Source organism: Mustela nivalis, assembly GCF_964662115.1.
Source record: "Mustela nivalis genome assembly, chromosome: 9".
NCBI classification, from domain to species: Eukaryota; Metazoa; Chordata; class Mammalia; order Carnivora; family Mustelidae; genus Mustela; species Mustela nivalis.
The window spans coordinates 108,167,539-108,190,447 of NC_139028.1; the positions used below are offsets into that span (position 1 = coordinate 108,167,539).

The following is a 22,909-nucleotide window of genomic DNA, read 5'->3' on the forward strand; positions in this document are numbered from 1 at the left end:
ACACGCCTGTTCTTCTATGGCTCTGCTCACAGGAGACCTCCTCAGCACGCTCGTCGGTGGGCAGTAAGCACTTGCTGACTGTTCTATTCAACTGACTCTCCCACTTCTGTGGCTACCAACAAAATATAAATTTACCAGGACACACTTCAATATGATTTAGATTAAATCGCCATTTAAAAATCCCGCTTAACTAAAGCACAATCTAGAAATGAAATTCCTAATGATTTGTGAAAAGCATTTAATAGGCTTCCATGAACAAGCAAATTACTGCAAAGCACTTCGCTAGTGGATTATGTCAGCGCCACCGTTTCTGGGTCTATTGTCAAACAAGAGGGGAGCACGGCGGCACCACGAAAGTAAAGGGATCCAGCCGCAGAAGAAGAACCGAGTCTCTGTCTGGGGGCAGTTGTGATGATGTAGAAACAACATAGAACTTGCAGAAATGGGACCTGAGTTTTGGTGCCAACTCTTCGACTTTCTAGCTGTATCACTTTAAGAAAATTATGTTACCTCCCTGAGGCTCAGTGTTTCCATCTATAACTAGGTAAAATATGGGATAAAAATACCCTCACCAGACTGTGGTGGGGATTAAATGAATAATCGTTAGGAATGTGCATAATAACCCTCCTGACATTTAGGTGAGTCTCCGTGCCAGTGAAGGGCAGGATTCATGGGATTATTTTCACTCCCTCTTGAAACACCACCGACACAATAGTTAAAGAATTATTCAAAATAGAAATACCCACAAGGAATAGGAGAAAAGGAGAGGAGATGCCATCGATGATCAATAAAGTTTTCCAAAATTTTAAGTAGGTGTAAGAGTGGCAATGAGCTTGGCAAACAAGGAAACTGAAGCCTGCATTTCTCCCGAGGGGAGGGGCCCAGACACTTCAGGCTGGCCTTCTCCATCGCGTCAGAGGAGCTCAGAAAGTGAATGTACAAAATAGTCTTCAAGGCTGGAAACAGACTGGCTGAAGAGCAGTGACTAATTCTGGAACTATCACACCAGAGGATCTCAGGCACTAAAAGACCTACCATATGAACAGTCAGGGGTCTCCCAACAAAATGACTGGAGCATGCTACTTGCATACCACACAGCTGAGTCCACCAGTTGACAAATTCTGCTTATACCCACAGAGCTTCCAATTAACATTTTAGGGGCAACCAAAGATCAGCAGCATTTGGCCGAGACTGGTGTAACCAGGTGTAAGGCATAAGATCTAATGGATGTCAATTACAAATTGGGCTTTAAGACATCCCTCAAAGTAGATAGCCATAGACTGTTTATATGATTCTTGAACTCCTCACTCCCTGTGAGGATATAAAACAGGGAGGGAGGAAAGAAATTTGAGAGAGGGATTCCTTTGGAGAAAGCTATGGATGCTCTACCACCATCACACAGCCAAGAGGGATGTGTTCTGGCATGGTTCCCGCTAACCTCAGGTCAAGAGAGGGACCTCAGTAAAGCCACTCAGCGATCTGGGTATGTGTCCCGAGCCATCAGTGGGATATAGTTGATGGAAAAAGTCCATGAGTGAGTCTGGCTGAATAGGGAAACACAGCTGTTAACTGACTATAATCCCACTGAGTGTAAGGAAAAGGTGCCAGTTTCCCGTGGTCCATATAGGAAAGTGTGAAAGAGATATCTGAGACCACTGGGATTACTTCTAAGAGATCACCAGGAGGGAACAATGAAAACCCTGCAAAACTGATCTCTGTGGAATGGGTCCTTCTGCCAAGCAGAAAACAGCTGGCTAAGAGTCTGAAGTTGGACCTGTACCGAATTCACAAAAGCATCCAAGGGGAAAAAAAAAGTTAAACATCTGCCAGGTCCAGAGAGCATGAAGCAAATTTACAGCATTGAGCAAGTTAGGACTTTTCTGCCCTCCAGGCTCAACTTCCTCCCTGCCAGTTTCAACCCTGAAGGGGTCAGATATCAAGAGGAGCAACAGGGGTGAGGGTAGTGGATGTTAAAGGCAGGAGAGGACAGAGGAAGGGCCACAGCACCCTTCCCTGGTCTCCAGCAGTGTAAAGGCCTGACCAGGGGACAGCAGCAGTCACTTTAGTATGCATATATGTGTTGGTTTATTTATTAAGTGGCGGTCACTTTAAGTAAGTTGGATGCTTTAGCTATTACACAGATGGAATTACCCAAGGACTGAGTTTTGTGTTTTGTGTCTGAAACTGATTTTCTATTTAGAACTGTTTATTAAGAGTCATCAGAAAAGACATGAGACTGCCCAAGTTTTTATTTAGTTAAGAGGTGAATAGTTTCCCTGCTAAGTTAACTCAAAAAGGACAGGAAAAAAAAAAAAAAAAGAAGCTTTCTGATTCCACGCATGAGTCATACTTGTTCCAAGTAAACATAAAAAGAAGTCAGGAAAATAAAAAAATCAAAGTTAAGGCAGAAGAAAGAAGGAAAAAAAAAACTTGCAAAGAGAGAAGGACCAATCACACAGAAAGGATCAGGAATAAGAACAAAATCTTAAAAACTTCTCAACCACAGAAGCTGGAAGACAGTGAAACGATGTCTTCAGAATTATAGGGGAAAATAGTTTCACCTAGAATTCTATGCCCGGGCAACTTAAGGTAGACAACAGAATTACAATATTTTCAGATATTTCAAGGTCTCAAAAGTTTTACCTCCTCTTCATTCTTTCCTAATTGCTGCTTCACTAAAATAAAGGTAGTAACATGTATTAAAAGACCAGGAATCCAGGAAACAGAGAACCCAAAGATAAAAGCAGTCAAGCAGCAAAAGGAATTCCCAAGACAATGGCCAAGAGTAAATGCTTCACAGCAGGCCTGAGGAGAAACCTTTGCAGACCGGGCAAGAGGATGGAAGTCTCCTGGAAGGATGTTTCCAAGACAAAACCAGTGGGACTGACCCACTACCAGATGCAGCTGACTATTTTGAGAATGATTTCCCAGCTCTGCCACATCAATTAGAGGCAGGTACAAGGAAAATTAAGCTAGTGAAAAAAGAAATCTAAATATTAACTTCAGGGAAAAAATTATATGAAAAAGATACCATGATAGTGATACTAATTTTTACTGTGTTTCCACGTGCCAGGCACTGTTCTAAACACTACACTGTCATTGTATCTTAAAATCCTCTTAATTAATCTGTAAGGCAAGATTACAGGGTAGGAATTATTACCAGGCCCATTTCACCAATGAGGAAAGCAAGGTACAGAGGGGTTAAATGACTTGAATAAAAATCCTATCGCTAATAAATAATACCACAGCCCAGATTTGAACCATGTAGTCTAAACTCTTAGAATCTGTGCTCTGTTGTAACCATACTTTGCAATAGGGCTCAACAATGAACAATATTTTCATGACTGTGAATATGTGCACATTGAATACTGGTCTGACCTACAATCATGACCTGATTCTATACCGAGAGAAAATGGGGGAAGAGGAAGAATGTTGGGGGTAAAGTGGGGTAGTAAATCCTCTTTCCTGGTAGGAAGTTAAGATATAATGGTTAAAATTAGAAGGGGAAAAAAAATCAACCTATAGTAACAGATATAAATATATTATAGAAGAAAAAGCTGAAAACATTTGGAGAGGATAACTGGATTTGGGGGGTAGAGAAAGAAAATCAAGGGACTGATGCTTTTCACTAGAATATTTGAGCTTTTAAACTATGCATTTGCATTTCTTCAAGAAAGCAATTTAAATGATATTGGTAAATATTGGGGAAAGGTACGGAGGGGTGGCATCTAGACTAAAATGGGCATATGGACACTGGCGGCAGGAACCGGGACTAGGCAGCAAACCAAGGAAAAGCTCTGCTGGTCTTCTCGCAACCCCAAGAAGGGACCTACCTTCCGCACCAAACACCTCTCCGCAGTGAAAGCAGAAGAAGTGCTCTGGGTGCCAGGTTTGGTTCATTGCTGTCAGCACTTTCTGGAAAAGGAAGACACAGAGCCGTGTTAGAAAGCCACAGAGCTATAAACCAGGACTGTGGTGCAGGGGCAGGAAAAGGGGGTCGACTTACATCCAGGATGGGAGCAGCACAGTAAGCACAGCGTGGGGAAAAGAGATCGTGGTAGTCCTTGGGGCAGTAGGCCAAGCCACTCCGCTCAAAGAAGGGCTGGGGGCCGATCTCCTCCTTGCAGTGAGTGCAGACAAAGTGCTCTGGATGCCACACTTGCCCTAGAGCATGGATCACCTAGGGACGAAATAAAGCATGGCAGGCCACGGCAGCTTGGGGCTGGAGGGCCTACAGTCACACAATCTGGGACAGCACTTTCCCCACAGTATTCCACGCAAACGGCACCTCCTGGGGTGACCCAACACGGAGGTCTAGACCCAGGTCCCTTCTACGGGGTCTGATGTCCATGCTTTATGGATAGTAAAAGGGTGCCCAGTTTCCTGACTAATCATGCTGATAAAAGTCTGTGGGTGTTCGTTAGGTGCTCTGGGGGGGTGGGGGAACCAAACCTGAGCATAGTAGAGACAGACAGGGAGGGGTAACTACATTCTGGCCTGGAAGGGATCCCTGGAAGAGGAAAAGGCCAAATGAGAGTTTTATTCCTCTGGTCTGAGCACCTCACTCCTGCCCCACGCTGAGTCAGGGCTCAGAGCCCTCTATTGTGGCTTTGGTGAAGGATGATGTAGAGTTGGAGTCTGTGGCCATGAGTTGGAGCTGAGTCAGCTGAAAGTTACCATCAATCAACTTGACTGCGAACGTTGGGACAGAGGGGCCACGGGAAAGTCCCTCTCAGGACCGGATGTACAGAAAAGCAGTTAAGAGTCACACTCAGGAGTCAGGCTGTCCTGGTTCAAATCTCCCCTCTACCTCTTTCTAGACTTGGACATGTCAGTTATCAACCCGGAGCCCTTGGTTCCCTCGTCTTTACAAAGGAACCATATTACAGTCTCCCTTGCAGGGTTGATGTGACCATTAAATGAATCTTTATACTCATTTAATAAAATGAGTCTTTTATTCATCTAATAATGAATTTAATAAAATTCATTTCATTTCATTCATAAAACTTCATTTACATTTAATAAAATGACTCATTTTAAAAAACGAGTCTTTACACTCATACTTGCAAAGCACTCGGCTCAGTGCCCGGAGCCCTGTAAGGGATGAGTGATTACTAGCTACCATGAAGACATCTTAGAAAGTGATAGAACAATCCTTGGTGGGACAGCAGACAGCTGGCTACAGGACCGACACCCTGGCCCATCACACCTTCCCAGCAATCGGTTTCCGACAGGAAGCACAGTGGCCCTTGGACACTGTGGCAACTCCAAGGTCCTGCAGATCCTGCTCCAAATCCCCCAGCATTGAGTCCAGGGAGGCCTTGGGATCCTGCTTATTCGCTGGGTGCTTCTTGCTGGCATCTGCTTTCACTGCAACCTGGCACCAGGGAAAGAACCATGAAGAACCATCAGTCTCGTGAATATCTGCCCTCACTGGCATCTTCTACATGACCCCTGAAGCTCACCTCTACAGACTCATGTTTTCTTCTGTACCCAACCTCCATCCAAGGCACTGGAAGAGTCCAACATTGTGACACCAATAAAAATGTTTCCATCTCCCTTTTATCCCGAATTCCTCAGGCCAGGTGAAACACCAGTAATCTTCCTCCATTTGTAAATCTTTTCTGCCCATGAGAAATTGAGTGCACTGAAGATGCTACCTTTCCTCACTCCTTCAATGACCACAGGTCAACAATTACTTGTATCTTCTTTTTACCTATTTATTCTACAGTGTTTCTTGAGCACCTAGTTTGTGATGGTCACAGTTCCAGACTCTTGGTATAGAGCAATGCACATGGTAACCAAGAAAGTCTGCCGTCATGGAGTTTGCTTTACTGGGAGACAGACAATACATGGATTAAATAAATGTATGATGTGATGTCAGGCAGACATGAGACATAAGTCATCTATCAAGACAGAAGTGCCAGAGGATGGGATAGTGAAAGAGAACTGATTTAGATGAGAAGACCCTCTAAGGAGGTGGCATTTGCACAGATGCACTGAGGGGCCCAGAAATATTGAATTGGTGGGAAAAGCACTCCAGAGGGAAGGAAGGCCCAGAGGAAGGGAACAGTTTGGTATGTCAGGAGAAAAGTCAGAAAGGTTGGGTTGGGGGTGCTGGAACAGAGGGAGGGGGGTAGGCATGGCAGGAGAAGGTGATGGAGAGAGAGGCAAAGATCATGTGGGGCCCTCATGGTAAACTCGGGTTTTATTCCAAGGGCGATGGAGCCTCCAGAGGGGTTCAGGCATGAGAGGGAAAGAATCTGACCCACAAGATCCCTGTGGTAGCTGAGGGAGGAGCTAAGTGTGGACAAGCCAGAGTGGAATCAGAGACCCTAGCTTGGAAGGAGATCATTGTTAACAGTTCAAACCAGAAATAGTGACTTGGTCCAGGGTTAGCAGAGAAGGTGATGAGAAGCTGGTAAGACTAACTCATGAACTGGATTTATTTAAGGAAACCCTCCCAAAATAGTTATTAGAACCCACTCAAAAGAAAAGCCTCAAATTACTAAAAAGGAGCAACGCCCAGCTTGTCCTTCATCAGTTCACATCCCGATTTTCTCTCTCAACTCCCTTCCGACAGGGCTACTACTCCCATCGACTTAATACTTCCTGATCAGGAAACAGGTGCTCTCTACGGCCTCCACCACATCAGATTTGCACACACTAGACACACGTTCGAAGTCTCCCATCCGCTGCCCTTGCTTTACCTTTCCAATCTCCTCTTTCATTACTCACTAAAAGCCTCCATTGTTTGAGGCTGGCCAGGCTCCCTGCAGTCTCCTGAATGTGATTTGTTACTGTCTGCCCTGAGGCCTCTATGTATCCTATTTTTACTGCCAGGAATAACCTCACATTATCTCACTAATCCAAAATGCTCATTTCCCTTCAAGAAACTTATCAACTGACAGATTTCCTTCCTCCTCTATTATATAATGTTACTTAATGTTGAAGAGATTAGTGTTCCAAAGGTTACCGTCTAGAAAGTCCAAAAGGGTCATCAACATGAAGTAGGTAAAAACAGAATTTTATATGTATATACACATATACAAACACACACACACATATATCTATCCATATCACCATCTGTTTGCTTGCATATTCCAGAATACTTCCAAATGAATATATAAGAAACAGGGTTCAGAACTGGATGAGTGGGGGACAGGGCTGACAGGGAAATAGTTGACTGCAAACTTTTGTACTTTCGATTTTTGTCCAACGTGAACGTAGGGCTCATTCAAAAAATAAATAGATATTTTAAAAATGTAAATAAACCGCAACACATGCTAAGTTAATTAGGAAACACAATTAAAATTTCTAAGGCAGATTTTTTTCCCCAGTATGGTCAGATATATGATACAATGAGGAAGGTACCCAGCTTTATCATAGGCACTAAAGAAAAATTATTTCTGATGTGCATTCACTTATTCCTTTAATGTGTCAGGAACTTTGCAGGCACTGGGCGTCCACAGGTGAGTCACAAAGATCAGGCTCCTGACCTCTCCAGTCACACACTTTTTTATATACTGCCTTGCAATTATTTCATAGCCACTCATGTGTGCCTACCAAATCCTCCAATCAATTCAGAGTGGCTGAATTCTCCACCTTAAGAATTCGAGATGATTCCCCTTAACAAATTATTAAGCCCAGTTCTCTGATTTCCATCCCCCTGCCAGGGCACGTGAGCCCACCACTCATGCTCCAGAGGCTAGAATGAGGAGGCCGGTTTTAGCTCTGCATGGGGGCTCAGGACTCCTCATCCTCCCTGCTTTCAAAGCCACACTCTGATCTTCCCGGCTCGGCCTCCGTTTGGCCTCGTCTGTCCCACAGTCACGACTCCCTGGGTCCTGCGCACTGCATCCAGCCTTAGGATGCCTCTGCCCTCAGGGTCATGCCAACTGGAAGAGCCTCTTCTCTCATCTCTTTGTGTCTCTACCCTTTCCATTCTTCAGAATCCATCCCACATCCCATCCCCAGCTCTGATAAAGTCTCCACATTCTTAATCGTGGCTGCACACATTTTGATACACAATCTGTGTTGTAGTCTACGTATGTTACATGGGTTTCTGCTTCATTTTACCAAGCACATTCTGCACTCCTTAAGATCAGAGCCTGCACTGCATGATCTTTTGTGTCCAGATAATACACAACACAAAGTTGAGTTCATCCCTGAATTAAACTTGGGCTGGGAGAACTAATGACAACCAAAACTTCCAAAAGGGGCCAGCAGAGCTGAGCTCTGTGGAGACACACTCAGGAACTGTGCTCACCTGAGTCTGCATCTCACACAGGTGGGCCATGAGCTCATCCAGCTGAGCAGCTGCTGAGGTTTTAGGGGGATGTGAGGCCTCCTCTGGCTCTTGGACCTTACTACAAGGAGAGAAAAAAAAAAATCCTAACACACTGAAACTTAGATAAATGTTAAGCCACACATAAAATACCAGAAAATGCAGTTTTAACTATTAACCGCTTAGATGTGAAAAAAAACTAGAGAAAGAAAGTATTTAAAAATAAGTAGTGGAGGGGTGCCTGGGTGGTTCAGTGGGTTAAGGCTCTGCCTTCGGCTCAGGTTGTGATCTCAGGGTCCTGGGATTTATCCCCTGCATTGGGCTTTCTGCACAGCAGGGAGCCTGCTTCCCCCTCTCTCTCTGCCTGCCTCCCTGCCTACTTGTGATCTTTCTCTCTGTGTTGAATAAATAAACAAAATCTTTAAAAAGAAAAAATAGGTAGTGGACTAAAAATCTGAATAAGGTCTCCCTGCCATTTGTCTCTATATCTCTTTTCTGGTCATCTCAAAAGCTGACCATTGTTCTCAAGTGCATGAAGAAAAGTGCCGGATGGGTGGCTGGCAGGCCATTCTCCCCCAAGAGTCAGGTTCAAAGTAGCTTCTAATTAAAGACCTTTAAGAAGACAATGGCCTTGATATACATTTTTTATTTTCAAAGCATTCTTTTTGAAATTACAAAGTACTACACTTTCTCTCACTGTTCCGGCAAAAGATAAAAACTAAGTAAGAATAAAGAGCAAGCATCAGCAAACTAAAGTCTATGGGCCAAATTTGGCCATGCCCATTCCTTTACATAGTGCTGCTTTCTTACAGAGCTGGATAGTTCCAATAGAGACCTCATGGTCCAAGTTCTAAATATTTACTATCTGCCCTTTACCGAAAAAGACCACTGATAAGAGTTTAGACAATGTACATGATGTTGGTTTCACATCCATATAATTGTGAATAAACTGATGATTAAAATTTGGACCCAAAAAACAGAATACAGAGCCGGATTCAAATACTTGCCTAATTGCAAGAAAAAATTTTTAAAGATTTTATTTGTCAGAGAGAGAAAGCACATAAGCAGGGGGTGGTGTGACAGGCAGAGGGAGCAGACTCCCCACTGAGCAGGGAGCCCGACTTGAGGCTCGATTCCAGGAGGGTGGTATCACAACCTGAACCAAAGGCAGATGCTTAACAAACTTAAGACACCCAGGCGTCCCAGGTGTTAATTTGTTAGCTAATTAATTGTGTACAAGAGCACAGAATAAAAGCTCAATAAATCTAAGAAGTAAATCATACACACCATATTCTTCTATTGCTTTAATACAAATTAATCATAAGAAATCCACCAGCTTAATAAGTACAAATTACTCCTAAGTACAAATTACAGTACAAATTAATCATAAAAAATCAACCCACTTAAGAAAAAATAAAGCAATTCCACATAATTCTCGAGACGAAGAAAAAAAATTAATTGAACTTTCAACCTATTTAGAAATAGCAATGAAAGCACATAGACATACACACACACACACACACCCTTCAGAGGCGAAGCAATACATTTTTTAAGATCGTATTCATTTATTTGTCAGAGAGAGCGCCTGTGTATGGTCAGGCAAGGAGAGGGAGAAGCAGACTTTGCGCTGAGCAAGGAGCCCAATATGACACTTGATCCCAGGGTCCTTTGGCAGACACTTAACCAACTGAGCCACCCAGATGGCCCACCAATATGTTATTAACAGGGAAAAGTACCAATGAACTCAAGTGTGATACTGAAAAATAACACACTAGAGGCAAATAAACAAAATATCCAACTCAAGAATCTAAAAACAAAACCAAACCAAAATAATTAAACAGAAGAACTAAAAGCATAAATTACTGAAACAGAAAACAAACGGAAAGTGAGGTTTTGGGGAGCATTATGTAAATTTCAAGTACATAGAAAAATATGGAAAATCAACAAATAAGTTCCATAAATATCACAGAGACTCAATACTAAAACCAGACAAAACCTGCATAGTGTATGTGAGTACGTGTGTGTGTGCGAGCCTGTGTGTCAGGGAGGCTGGGGAAGGGAGGATAAAAACAGCAGAAATGAGTTTTAAAAACATCCTGGCTATATAGTGTCATGCCAGTGTTTCATGCCTGGTTCAACATTAGAAAAAGGATTACTATAAATCATTATACTCAAGAACAGGAAAAAGCGGGGCGCCTAGGTGGATCAGTGGGTTAAAGCCTCTGCCTTCGGCTCGGGTCATGATCCCAGGGTCCTGGGATCGAGCAGCACATGGGGCTCTCTGCTCAGCAGGGAGCCTGCTTCTTCCTCCTTGCTGCCTGCCTCTCTGTCTACTTGTGATCTCTCTGTCAAATAAATAAATAAATAAATAGAACAGGAAAAAGCTTTATAAACATGTTAATAGATGCTGAAAAGCAACAGAAAACAAATTCTACCACAATTCCTATTGTTGAAGTCCACGGAAAAGAAGTTTCATAACCTGATAAAATATAAAATCTATAATGAACCTCATATTTAATGGTCAAATACTAAACACATCTCTAATTAAGAGCTCCATGCTTGGGGCGCCTTGGTGGCTCAGTCCTTAAGCATCTGCCTTTGGCTCAGGTCATGATCCCAGGGTCCTGGGAGGCCCACATGAGCCCCGCATCAGGCTCCCTACTCAGCAGGAAGCCTGCTTCACCCTCCTCCACTCCCCCTTCTTGTGTTCCTTCTCTTGCTGTGTCTCTGTCAAATGAATAAATAAAATCTTTAAAAATTAAAAAAAAAAAAAAAGAAAGAGCTCCAAGCTCAGCAGGGAGTCTGCTTAAGATTCTCTCCCTGGGGGGCGCCTGGGTGGCTCAGTGGGTTGAGCCTCTGCCTTTGGCTTAGGCCAAAGGTTCCAGGGTCCTGGGATCGAGCCCTGCATCAGGCTCTCTGTACAGCAGGGAGCCTGCTTTCCCCTCTCTGCCTGCCTCTCTGCCTACTTGTGATCTCTCTCTCTCTCTCTCTCAAATAAATAAATAAAATCTTAAAAAAAAAAAGAATTAAAAAAATAAAAAATTTTTTAAAAAGATTCTCTCCCTGTCCCCCTCCTCCACCTCTCTAAAATAAAATAAATAAATAAAATCTTTAAAAAAGAGAGAGAGAGAAGAGAGGGACAAGGATCCTACTATCATTGATGGTCTATAATTTTATTGCAGATTGAATTACTGGATGCATTTGAGAATACAAATAAGAGATTTATATACTGAAAAGAAAAAAAGCAAAGCAATTCTCACTTCTACTTTCTCTTTTAAATAGATGGTATGATCACTTACCTGGAAAATATAGGGTAAATGACTAGATATTTATTAGAATGTATAGAAAATATCAGGATGGTTACTAGGTACAAGGATAAAATGAGGGGGTGCCTGGTTGGCTCAGTGGGTAGCATATGACTTTTTTTTTTAAAGATAGAGCACGTATGTGGAAACATGAGCTAGGGTGTGGGGAGAGTGGGGAGCACCGAGGGGCAGAGGGAGAGAGAGTCTTAAGCAGACTCTACGCTTAGCCTGGAGCCCTGCGATCATACCCTGAGATCACAACCTGAGCAGAAATCCAGAGCCAGACACTTAACCGGCAGAGCCACCCAGAGGCCACAGGGCATGTGATTCTTGATCTTGGGGTTGTGAGTTCAAATTCCATACTGGGGATGGAGCCTACTTAAAATTAAAAAAAAAAAATTAAAAATAAAAGAAGAATAAAATAAAATAATTAATATCTTTCCTATAGACCAGTAGTAGGCAATTTGAAAATCCACTGGGAAAAAAGAACATGTTCATAATACCAACAAAAAAATTATAAAATATTAAGGAATCATTCTAACAAGAAATGTGTAAGACAGGGCACCCGGGCTCAGTTGGTTAAACCCTTGCCTTCAGTTCAGTTCATGATCCTGGAGTCCCGGGATCGAGCGCGCATTGGGCTCCCAGCTCCGCAGAAAGTCTGCTTCTCCCTCTGACCTTCTTCCCTCTCATGCACGCTCTCTCTCTCTCTCTCTCTCTCTCTCACAAATAAATAAATAAAATCTAAAAAAAAAAGAAATATGTAACACTTCTATGAAGAAAAACCCATTGGTAGGCATACAAGATGCATATAAATGATGAAGCATAATATGTTAGTTTCTCCCATTAAACTATAAATTCAATGTAATTCATACAGAAGTCCTAATAGAATTATTCAAGTTCATTAACAAGCTGATGCTAAAATTCATGGGCTAGAATGCTTGAGATAATTTGGGGGGGCGAGGAGAGAGATCAAGAGGGAAGACCTGTCCAATAGATGTGCTTTCCTATAAAGTGACAATAAAATTTATGTCATGTTGGTAAAGAAACAGACAAACAGATCAAAGGAATGGAAGAGAGAGAGCCCAGAAACAGACTCCTGAACCATGAGAATTTTGCATATGCTAAATACGTATCTCAAATAATCAGAAACAGACTATTAGACACAAAATGCATGACAACCTATTTGAAACACAATAAATTTAGATCTTTAACAAACGCTACACATGAATAAGTTTTAAATGAATTAAAGACATAACTGTGTTTAAACATTAAAGTACTAAAAAAAATGGGGGACATTTTTTATTATTTGGGGTGATGAAGACTTTCCTAAGAAAGGCATAAAACTCTGAAATGAAGCCAAACAGAAAAATTATTAATACTGCTAATCTCAAAAAAATTTAAATATCTATAAATATTTAAAACATAAACAATATCCAAATAATAAAAAGTCTACAAATCAATAAGGCAAGCTAATAGAAACATGGGCTCAGAATTAAAAGAAAAAAATACAAGTTTCAGAAAAAGAAATTTGAATGTTTATTACTATATGAAAATATGCTCAATCCCAATCTTTAATATGCAAATTAAATACTAAGACACCAATTTTTACTCATCAGTCAAAAATGTGAAAGATTGTTAACATGCAGTATTGGCAAAAGTCAGGATTATTTACACATATGCATTTACATACATCATAGATAGCAACGTAAACCTTAATAAATGTTTTTCGAGGCAGTATCGACCAAAATTTCATATGCATATATCCTTGGATTCAGCAATTTCACTTCCAAGATTCTATCCTACAAAAAATTGGAGATATACATACAAAGGCATATGTATAAGTATGCTCCTTAAGACATAAAAAAATACAGTCTTTATGAACAAATTAAGAATAAAATAAATGGCCATATAGTTAAATAAATTATAGATACATGCTAAAGCATACTATGCAGCTGCTAAAAAGAATGCAGGCATAGATTTATATGAACTAAGGAGGATGCCTTTTTTTCTTTTTTTTTTTTTCTTTTTTTTTTTTTAATTGCATTTTAAAAAACAAAACATAACAGCATTATTCAGTGCACGAATATCTGAAGATCCCCTTTTTTTCTTTTTTTAAGATTTTATTTATTTGACAGAGAGAAACAGAGAGAGAGTAAGCATAAACAGGGGAGCAGCAGGCAGAGGGAGAATCAGGTTCCCTGCTGAGCAAGGAGGCCAATGTGGGACTCCATCCCAGGACCCTGGGATCATGACCTGAGCAGAGGGCAGACACTTAACCAACTGAGCCATCCAGGCGCCACAAGCTAAGGAAGATTTCTAAGATACATTGTTAACTTAAAAAAGCAAAGCTCACAACAATATGAAATCTATCCTTCCATCCATGTAAATTTATAAGCACATATACATACGTGTGATTTTGCATACACAAAGGAATGTAAGGAGACATGTCTGACAGCAGTTACCCATGGGGATAGCAATTAGGTGGTTGGAGGATACATTCGAAGGGAGGGGGTCTAACTTTTTACTCTGTATATTTCTGAATTATTAAAGCTATTTTTACTATTAAAAGGCTAAATATAAAGTTCATGTAAGTATAGAAAATTTTAAAACTGCAGAGAAATATAAAAGAAAAAATTAAAATCACATAGAACTCTTTTTTTTTAAAGGCACTTAATTACTCTGGACATGTTGGCTTACACCAACTATGCCCTTCTATGATTATGCCTAATTTTGGAAAATTAGAATGACCTTTTTTCATATCTTACAGTGAACATTTTCCAAATCTTTATTTTCTTATCCAACATTGCATTCATGGCTAGTGCTTACTGTCTACCCTATACGAGGCCCTCCATAAAAACACTGCATGTTTTCTCTAAATACTAATAACAACCTTAAGAGTTAGGTATTTTCACCCCCAGAAGAAAAAACTGAGGCTTAGAGAAGAAAAAACTTTGCTCCATATAATACAGCTGGTAAATCACAGAGTTTGGGCCTACAGACTGCAAAGCTTATGATATCTAACACCATGCTCAACGATCCTCCAAAACAATGTTTAAAGGTTATCCAGCTTTCAAATGTAGAATGTACCATGATTTATTAAACCACTTATCATTAGACACCTAGACTGTTTCTGATTTTCACTATTATAATGCAGTATATAAGTATTTGCATCCATATCTGATTATTTCCATAGAGTAAATTTTGAGAAGTGGAAACACTGAATCATAAACGTAACAGACTCTGGAGTAATGCTGTAATCAGCTAACCACCCACCAAACTGACTCTGACTCTCCATCCCTCCCTCTCTCTCTCTCTCTCTTTCCCTGTCACATACACATATACACAAGCACACACGCACTCATGCACACAAAGCCATAAGTAAAACTAAATATTGTAAGTCTTCCACCAAATATTTTCAAAAAATGAAAACGTAGATGTACTAGTTTACTTCTTTGTGTGTGTTTACCAACCAGCAAAAAGGCAGAAGGAAAACATCTTCTCTTAAAGAAAAAAGACTCTCTTTTGGTTACCACATGTCCCCTACCGATTTACTTATGTTTGAGTATTTAGCTATAAGAAAAAAGTAGGAGGAAGTGGGTACCTTCCCCTTTGAAGATAAAAGATTTTGTCTTTTAGGTATAACATGGCCTCCTGCCAGGCACAATTTTTTTCATTTATTTGTTTAATCTAGGACCAAAATGGTCAGATATGCACATGCCTGATTTGGTCCTTGAAGGAGTCCAAGAAAGAGCAGGGAGCTCCTTACAACACTTTGGGATCATAATCCCTTAGTCCTTGCTGCCATAGGCATGTGTCTTGAAAGTACAAAAGCAGCAGGGCTGTCAGCACACTCTCTGCTCTGTTTCCCTGTGTAGAATAAATGTGGTTTTTTTTTTTTTTAAGATTTTATTTATTCATTTGGCAGAGAGAAACACAGTAAGAGAGGGAACGCAAGCAGGGGGAGTAGGAGAGGAAGAAGCAGGCTTCCCACCAAGCAGGGAGCCTGCCAGGACCCTGGGATCATGACCTGAGCCGAAGGCATATGCTTAACCGACTGAGACATCCAAGCGCCCCTAAATGTACCTTCTTGTATGGGTCTGTATGATCCTAAAAACCTATCCATCTCACAGTTGGGGCATCCTTGTGCTTACTAAAAAAAAATACGTACCAATTTTTAGCAAGAGTCCTAGAGCAGGAAGGAAAGAGAAGTAGACCATTTTTGTGATAACCTAATAGTAACTGAGTCAACAATATAATATTCTAAATAAGAATGGAAAGGCCTTAAAGAGTTGGTGATGACATCACTACAGGAAGTGTTCCAAAAAAGAGAGGAATCTCAAAATCAAAGCTCCTTTGAGGTGTCCCCTCACATCTTGAAGATGGTAAAAGTACTTTGCTTCATCACGAACAACAGTCTAATTCATGAGTCAGCGATTTTAATAAGATCCAAATACAAGAGATGTATTTAAAAGAATACAGACTCCTCACATGAGGGGCTTCTCTGTGCTGGAGTTTTCCCGTTCACTCCTCCGTAATTTTTCTATGAATTGTTTTCTCCTTATTCTTACCAAAATTGTTTTTGTTCATGTGCACATTTCTAAATTATTGTTCATATTGCTCCTGATATACATATATATATAACTACACTAGAAATACGATTGCATCACTTAATATTGAATACAGTTTCAAGTTTGGGAGTAATATTCAGTTCACTTAAGCAAGATGAAGGAAATCGTTAGTTTCTCAGTCTCAAGTGCTATCTGTACCTGGGAACTTTATCAGCTCCGAGTTCTGCCAGTCATAGGGATTTTTTGCATCAGTCTATTACATATTGACGAGACCACCTGGATTTCCTATCGGTCTCCCACGCAGATCGACAGGGCAAGTATCACTCCCTACTTGGGGAGGTAAATCAGTCACTGCCCACAGAGGAAAATGCAAACACACTGGGAGCAAGCAGAAGGAATTCAATCCAGAAGTTTGATTACACAGGTGATGGCAGAACTAAAGAAGCAAACAAAAGATATTAAAGTAACTCAGAGATTAGTCACAGCAGGTAGCCATTAGGCCAAAGGGACCACCACCACCACCAACAACAAAAGGCAAAGTTGCTAAAAGCCAGGGGCCAGGGCAGATAGGCACATACTGGAACTGCAGCAGATGGGTCTTGCTCTAGCCAAAGCCATAAATGAGGTGCAGCTGCTGACTGGGATGACGATGTGGTGGAGAGACTGGGGGGGGGGGGCTGTCCTGATTTGCTTGCCCTGCCTTCCGCCCTCCAGCTCTCTGCACAGTGCCTGCCACTGGTCGAAGCCTGAGAAAGCCAACAGGGGTCAGCTCCCTTGGAATACAGAGCAGACCAAGAAAAAGAAATGGGTCCGGTGGGAAAAAGATCAAAGACTTAGACACTGGCATGCCATCAGTTGATCACAATGCCAGTTACGCAGGAAAATCGGTGTTGGTCATGCTGGTTTTTACGTTCTGCGGGCCTGTGGTCACTAATATTTCTACTGAAGTCCTGGTATCCTAGTTTTTAAAAGTCAGTATTTAGTGAAAGCCTATGCGTGCCAGGCACTATTTTGTTGTTGTTTTACTTATTTTGATTTTATTTTTTTTTTACAAAAAGGATGGACAGGGTAATTGTCTAGGGGACATCCCACTGCCAGTCTCCTGGAACTGGAATAAACTGGAAATTATATTAATAAACTGGCCTTACTCCCATAGAAGTAGAAAGTGTCCTCAGGTGGGAAGTTATAAAAAGACTTCATGATAACACAGGTCCTTCCCTTATTTGGCGTCCTATGTGTGCACTACTGGCGGCAATTCTAGAACCAAATAAGGTGTGGTGTGATACTCTTTACCAGCATGAACCTTTGTTATCTTGTTTCCCTTTTAATTAGTTAAGCCCTTCAATTTGTTTCCCAGAAAGCTGTCTGATATTTTTTTTTTTTTTTTTTTTTTTAAGTTACAACCACTACTTGAAGAGAAAACAAGAAAAGCAGCCTTGGCCAGCAGAAACGATTTAGTAAGTGGATCTGTTTCAGTACATAACGTTTTTAAAAGGAAACCCCCTTCCCCGGCTAAATACATCTTGAGCAAATATAGAAAGAAGAAGTACCGATTCACTAGAAGTATATTTTCAGTAGTCTGCTGCAGAGACCCTCTTGTCTCAGTCTGACCCTGATCGTAGATCTGGTTTTGGCATCTTGCTAAAATTTCGCTAGGTGTTTCCTCTTCCATGAACTGGAGCATGCTATTTAGAGTGGTCCGGCAGAAACATATGGGGTGACTCGAACTATTTGCACTTTTTTCAGGTGGTGAAGGAAACAGCAGAGCCCACCAGACTGGACAGCCCATCTAGAAGCCACATACCCTGAGTAACTGCCAGCTGAGCTTGGCAGAATTCCACCTCTGCTCAAACACCGTGAAAGAGGAGGAGGGACTTAGCAGGAGTCTCATAATGAACACACGCTAAAGCAAACTGTTGTCCAAACATGGATGGATGATAACAATTATCTTATAACATTAACTTTTTAAAATATTTAATAAAAAACGTACCTGTAGATATTGGGCTCCTGGATATGGGTCGTATACACGAGCTGTACCTAAGACATATAAGTGACAGAGAAGAGCAGAGAATGAGTATCTTTAGAAGAATGTTGGCACTCATCTACACCCTGAATTAGAGGATGTTTTTAGCTTCTAAATGGGACTGATAACTAGTATATCTCTGAGATCATTCACAAGGCAGAGGAATACCAGCCATCCTACAGCAAAAGGCCACATTCTAAGCAGAGCAGTTGGCAATGGGAACAAATAATAGTGTCCCTTTCCCTGCCCCCAAAGCAAGAAATCGGGAAGTTGATCGTACTCACATAGAAACCACAAAACAAAATGAATCAGAACAGAGTGCCTGGTGGCTCAGTGGGTTAAGCCTCTGCCTTCCGCTCAGGTTATGATCTCAGGGTCCTGGGATCAAGTCCTGCATCGGGCTCTCTGCTTAGCAGGGAGCCTCTTTCCCTCTCTCTCTCTCTGCCTGTCTCTCTGCCTACTTGTGATCTCTCTCTCTCTGTCAAATATATAATTTTTTTTTAATCTTTAAAAATAAACAAATAAATAAATAAACAAAATGAATCAGAACAAAGCCCCTTAACTAGACAGGATAGTGTCTAGGGGAAAACTATAACATGACTAAATTTAACATACAAAATAATAATAATAATAATGTGTGTTCTTAAAGGGTAGTTGACCAGCAGCTCATTTATTTATTGAACAAATATTGACTGAGTGCCTGTCATGTGCCAGGGCCAGGGATGCAGCAGTTGAAAAACAAATGAACAAACGAAACTTGTCTGCCCTAACCTTACACTACGGTGGTGAGAAACAGGAAATTAAAAAAAAAAAATTAGTAAGAAAAAGAATAAATCTATTAGTACGTAAAACTCATCAGAAGGTGGGAGATGAGAAATGGGGGAGGGATGGCAATTAAAATTATATTGATCAGAGAAGAACTCACAGCGAAGGGGACACTTGAGTGAGGACTCACAGAAGGTGAGAAAGGTAAGCAGATTTCAGAGGGAACACGGTCCAGGGGACCCTCTGTGGAACAGAAAGGAGGCCAGGGTAGCATGCACAGTGAACTGGTGAGACAGGGATGGGAGTAAAAGGGGCCAGATCAAGCAAGTAGGGTGACCATATAATTTATTGTTCAGAATGGGATGTTCTTGAAAGTGAATGAGGGGATTTTTATTACCAAAAATAATAACACATAATTTTTAAATATATATTTATTGACTAAAAATTTGGTTTTATTGTATTGATAAACCTACAAAATGCTTCCACTGAAAACTTATTTTCTTTTTGTTTTTTTAAAGATTTATTTATTTGCAGACAGAGATCACAAGTAGGCAGAGGGGCAGGCAGAGAAAGACTGGGGGAAGCAGGCTCCTAACCGAGCAGAGAGCCTAATGCAGGGCTTGATCCCAGACCCCGAGATCACGACCGGAGCCGAAGGCAGAGTTTTAACCCACTGAGCCACCCAGATGCCCCGAAAACTTATTTTCAAAATAAAATTTTCTAGAATACTTTTAAATGACATGTAGCTGTAAACATCAATTTCTTCTAAGATTTATTTATTTTAGAGAGAGAGAGTGAGCACATGCAGGGGAGGGGCAGAGGGAGAAGGAGAGAGAATCTCAGGCTGACTCTCCGGTTGAGTGAGGAGTCTGACGTGAGGCTCCATCTCACGACCCTGAGATCATGACCTGAGCCAAAATCAGGAGTCAGATGGTTAACCAAATGAGCCACACAGTAAACAATAACTAAAAATAAAATAAAATAAAACAAAACTTTTATATTAATTATTTGAATATTTTTAAACAGCACAGTAAATAATTATTCTTGATATAGACTCACATACCTTAATTGGTTGCCTAGCCATTGTTGTCTCTAATGTTGTGATGCAGAAATTTTTCTGAAAGATATCTTTTTTTTGCCTTGGTTTCATTTTTGAAAGATAACTTTTTAAAAATATGATCTTGTTATTTTCATAGTTTTTAATAAAACTGCAAACTTCTGCAGTCTCCGCACAAAATACTCCTGCTTGACTGCTGCTAATTCTCTAAGTTCAGGACATATTCTGCTAAATGGAGAATATCCTCAATTGTTTCTCATATTAAAATGTATAAATATTTCTACCCCCATATTTTCACAGGTGCTATATTTCTGCCTCCACTCAGAGCACCTTTCTTCAGTAATGTTTTTACAAGATGAGCTCTTAAGTTGTCTCTATTCATGATTCTTTTTAACGTTTTGCCAAATGTAGATACTGCAAAATCATAGGCCTTCACAATTCCATCCCATTCTGGTGGAGAATATAAATTTATCCAATTAAAATTAGAAACTCCATCAAAGGCAAGATTTTTCCAAAGCACAATTTTCAAATTAGGTAATTAAGACATTGGAGCTCCCATCTTTTAACTTGTTCAATTCCTCCGCAGCTTTTGTCAAGAGACATTTGAGCTCCTTCCTTTTTGCAAGCTTTGTTTTACATAATTGCAACTTGCTAAAAGCTTCAAAAGCTGAATTTTCATGCTACATTCACTGAATAATTTGATTAAATATTTTTGACTGATTTTGCACATAATGCAACCTATATTTAAGTTGCTTTACAAAGCATTTTTTTCAAAGGCTCAGGCATTTCTAAAATCTGACGGACGACAGGCAACACAGAAAAAGCCTATGCAGCCATGCTGAAATGTCTCCGTATTCAACATCAGCTTCTGTCACGAGAACTTTGTAGACGAGTTATATATATGTACTGCAATTGTGTAAGTACATATTTGTAAATTTTGACATTTGCAGTTTCTATTTAGATTGGTGGAATCCTGCCGCTTCTTTGGAAGCAGTCATGAATTTTGTGTACATCACAACCAATTCCAAGCACATTTCTGCTTTATAGATTTTTACATCTATAAAGAACATTTTTTTTTTTTACCATAAATCTGTGCTCCACCAAAACCTGTATTCATATTACTACCACCCCCCCCCCGACTTTGTCTTCAATGTTGAACTTTCAACTCAATTTACCACGGCATGAACAACATCAGATGTTTTAATTCTTTTTGACAGAAGAATGAATGTCCAAGTATTTTTATTTAGATCCTTTGGATTGGATGAAAAAAACCAAAAGTTTTTGGAATTAACAAATCTTCTGACCGAGGCGGCACTGATATAAAGCTGACATTATTTGGTGGCTTACGAAGGGAGCCAACTCAATCATCACGTTTACTTTAGTTACAAGCACCAGATCCCTTGAAACTGAAAATGAGCAAAACCAATTTAGAGGCATCACTTGATCCAAACAGGAAGGTGTACTTCCCTCTGACAGGCAGACACAACTCTTGCAACTGTACATGTTAAAGCATCAGGCACACTCTTCTTAAACTATTAACTTCTGAAGGAGAGGCTGATGCTTCTTCCCCATAGCTGTGTCTTCCTGTCTTCCAAGGGGGCAGTAACCTCTCCACTTGCCTCCAGGGCAGCCAGGAAATGTTGGCAAATATTTTGTGCAAATTACACATTCGTCATCAATTTCTTGAGAAGATTAAACATGTAATTTTGGATTTAGTTTTGGTTTCAGCCAAATGCTGCTAAAAGCATCTACTGCAAAAATAAAAGCATTGCCAAATAATAAAATAGCTACAGCTTTACATGTACAATTAAGGCCAAAACTGCTTTACCGAGAACATTTAGATTATGCTACACTCAATGCAATGCTTAGCCTCTATTTCCTAAACACAATTTGTATGACATTAAGCCACAGGTTCCTATATTTTTCTCTGACCCTGAGGAGGCTCCATGCACCTCATGAACATGAGTGGTGGCATACCAAATGGACAGCTGGAGGAAACACCTCAGAAGTTTTCCTGCCACCACCTAAGACCAAAGGAGTTGGCCGTTCCTGACTGTGCTTAAGCTCTTAGCATTAACCAACAGCACCCTGCATATTATCCCTGAAAGGGTGCTTACCAGTTAGGATTTGTCTGAACAGGAGCAGGAAAAGAAGAGAAGAGTTATCATTAGCCATCTTTTGGACTGAGCCATAATAAAGTTAGAACTCCGTTCGCTGAATATATTTCACTTGCTACTAGATGAGATGTTGGAAGAAGCCAGAAGAGCCAAACGGAGGTTTATCAACCCATGCTGGTTTATGTTAGTGGGAATACTAATAAGAAAACTTCATAAAATATGGGAAATCTAGGGTAAATGGCAAAGCCAATAACAGAATGTTGAGAAAACAAGCAAAAACCCAGGGCTCTTCCAAGTGAGCCAAGACATACAGTCACCCCACTTAGGTCAGCATCAAGACCATGGCTTTTACTTCAAATGCAGGTGGAAAATCACAGTGGGGTTCTGAGTAGAGGAATGACATGATCTAAGTTTTACAGGATCACTCTGGCTGCTATTCTGAAAATAAAATGCAGGGGGCAAGTGTAACAAACCAGCTAAGAGCCTGTGGCTATGATCTTGCATTGAGGGAAAAAGACAGTATCTCCCTAGCAGAGAAATAAATGTGCATCCTTAAAACCATGTATATGTAGCTGGAGGGAAGAACAGTTAAAGGGGGAAAGAGCCACAGGCTCAAACTTCAGGTCCACGCAACCTGCGATTTCATACCAAGCGTACACAAATGAATCAGAGTACTGTAGTTCAAAGCACCACATATGAAGAGTATCTACTTAATTCCTCTTAAACTAATTCCATTCTCATCAAGCAACTTCCTAATTATAAAGTAGATTCATGTAGACTGACC

At 40.7% G+C, this 22,909-nt stretch overlaps 1 protein-coding gene across 5 annotated transcripts in view; it reads right to left on the reverse strand.

Moving 5' to 3' along the window:
- LPXN (leupaxin) overlaps window positions 1-22,909 on the reverse strand; it is a 40,176-nt gene that overhangs the window by 9,967 nt on the left and 7,300 nt on the right. For all 5 annotated transcript variants that reach the window (XM_082747766.1, XM_082747764.1, XM_082747767.1 and 2 more), the window contains 5 exons: window positions 18,154-18,200; window positions 8,270-8,369; window positions 5,210-5,377; window positions 4,007-4,180; window positions 3,834-3,915 (listed from right to left, as the gene is read on the reverse strand). In XM_082747766.1, coding sequence (XP_082603892.1) covers window positions 3,834-3,915; window positions 4,007-4,180; window positions 5,210-5,377; window positions 8,270-8,369; window positions 18,154-18,200 — 571 coding nt within the window. The remainder of the gene's footprint in view (window positions 1-3,833; window positions 3,916-4,006; window positions 4,181-5,209; window positions 5,378-8,269; window positions 8,370-18,153; window positions 18,201-22,909) is intronic.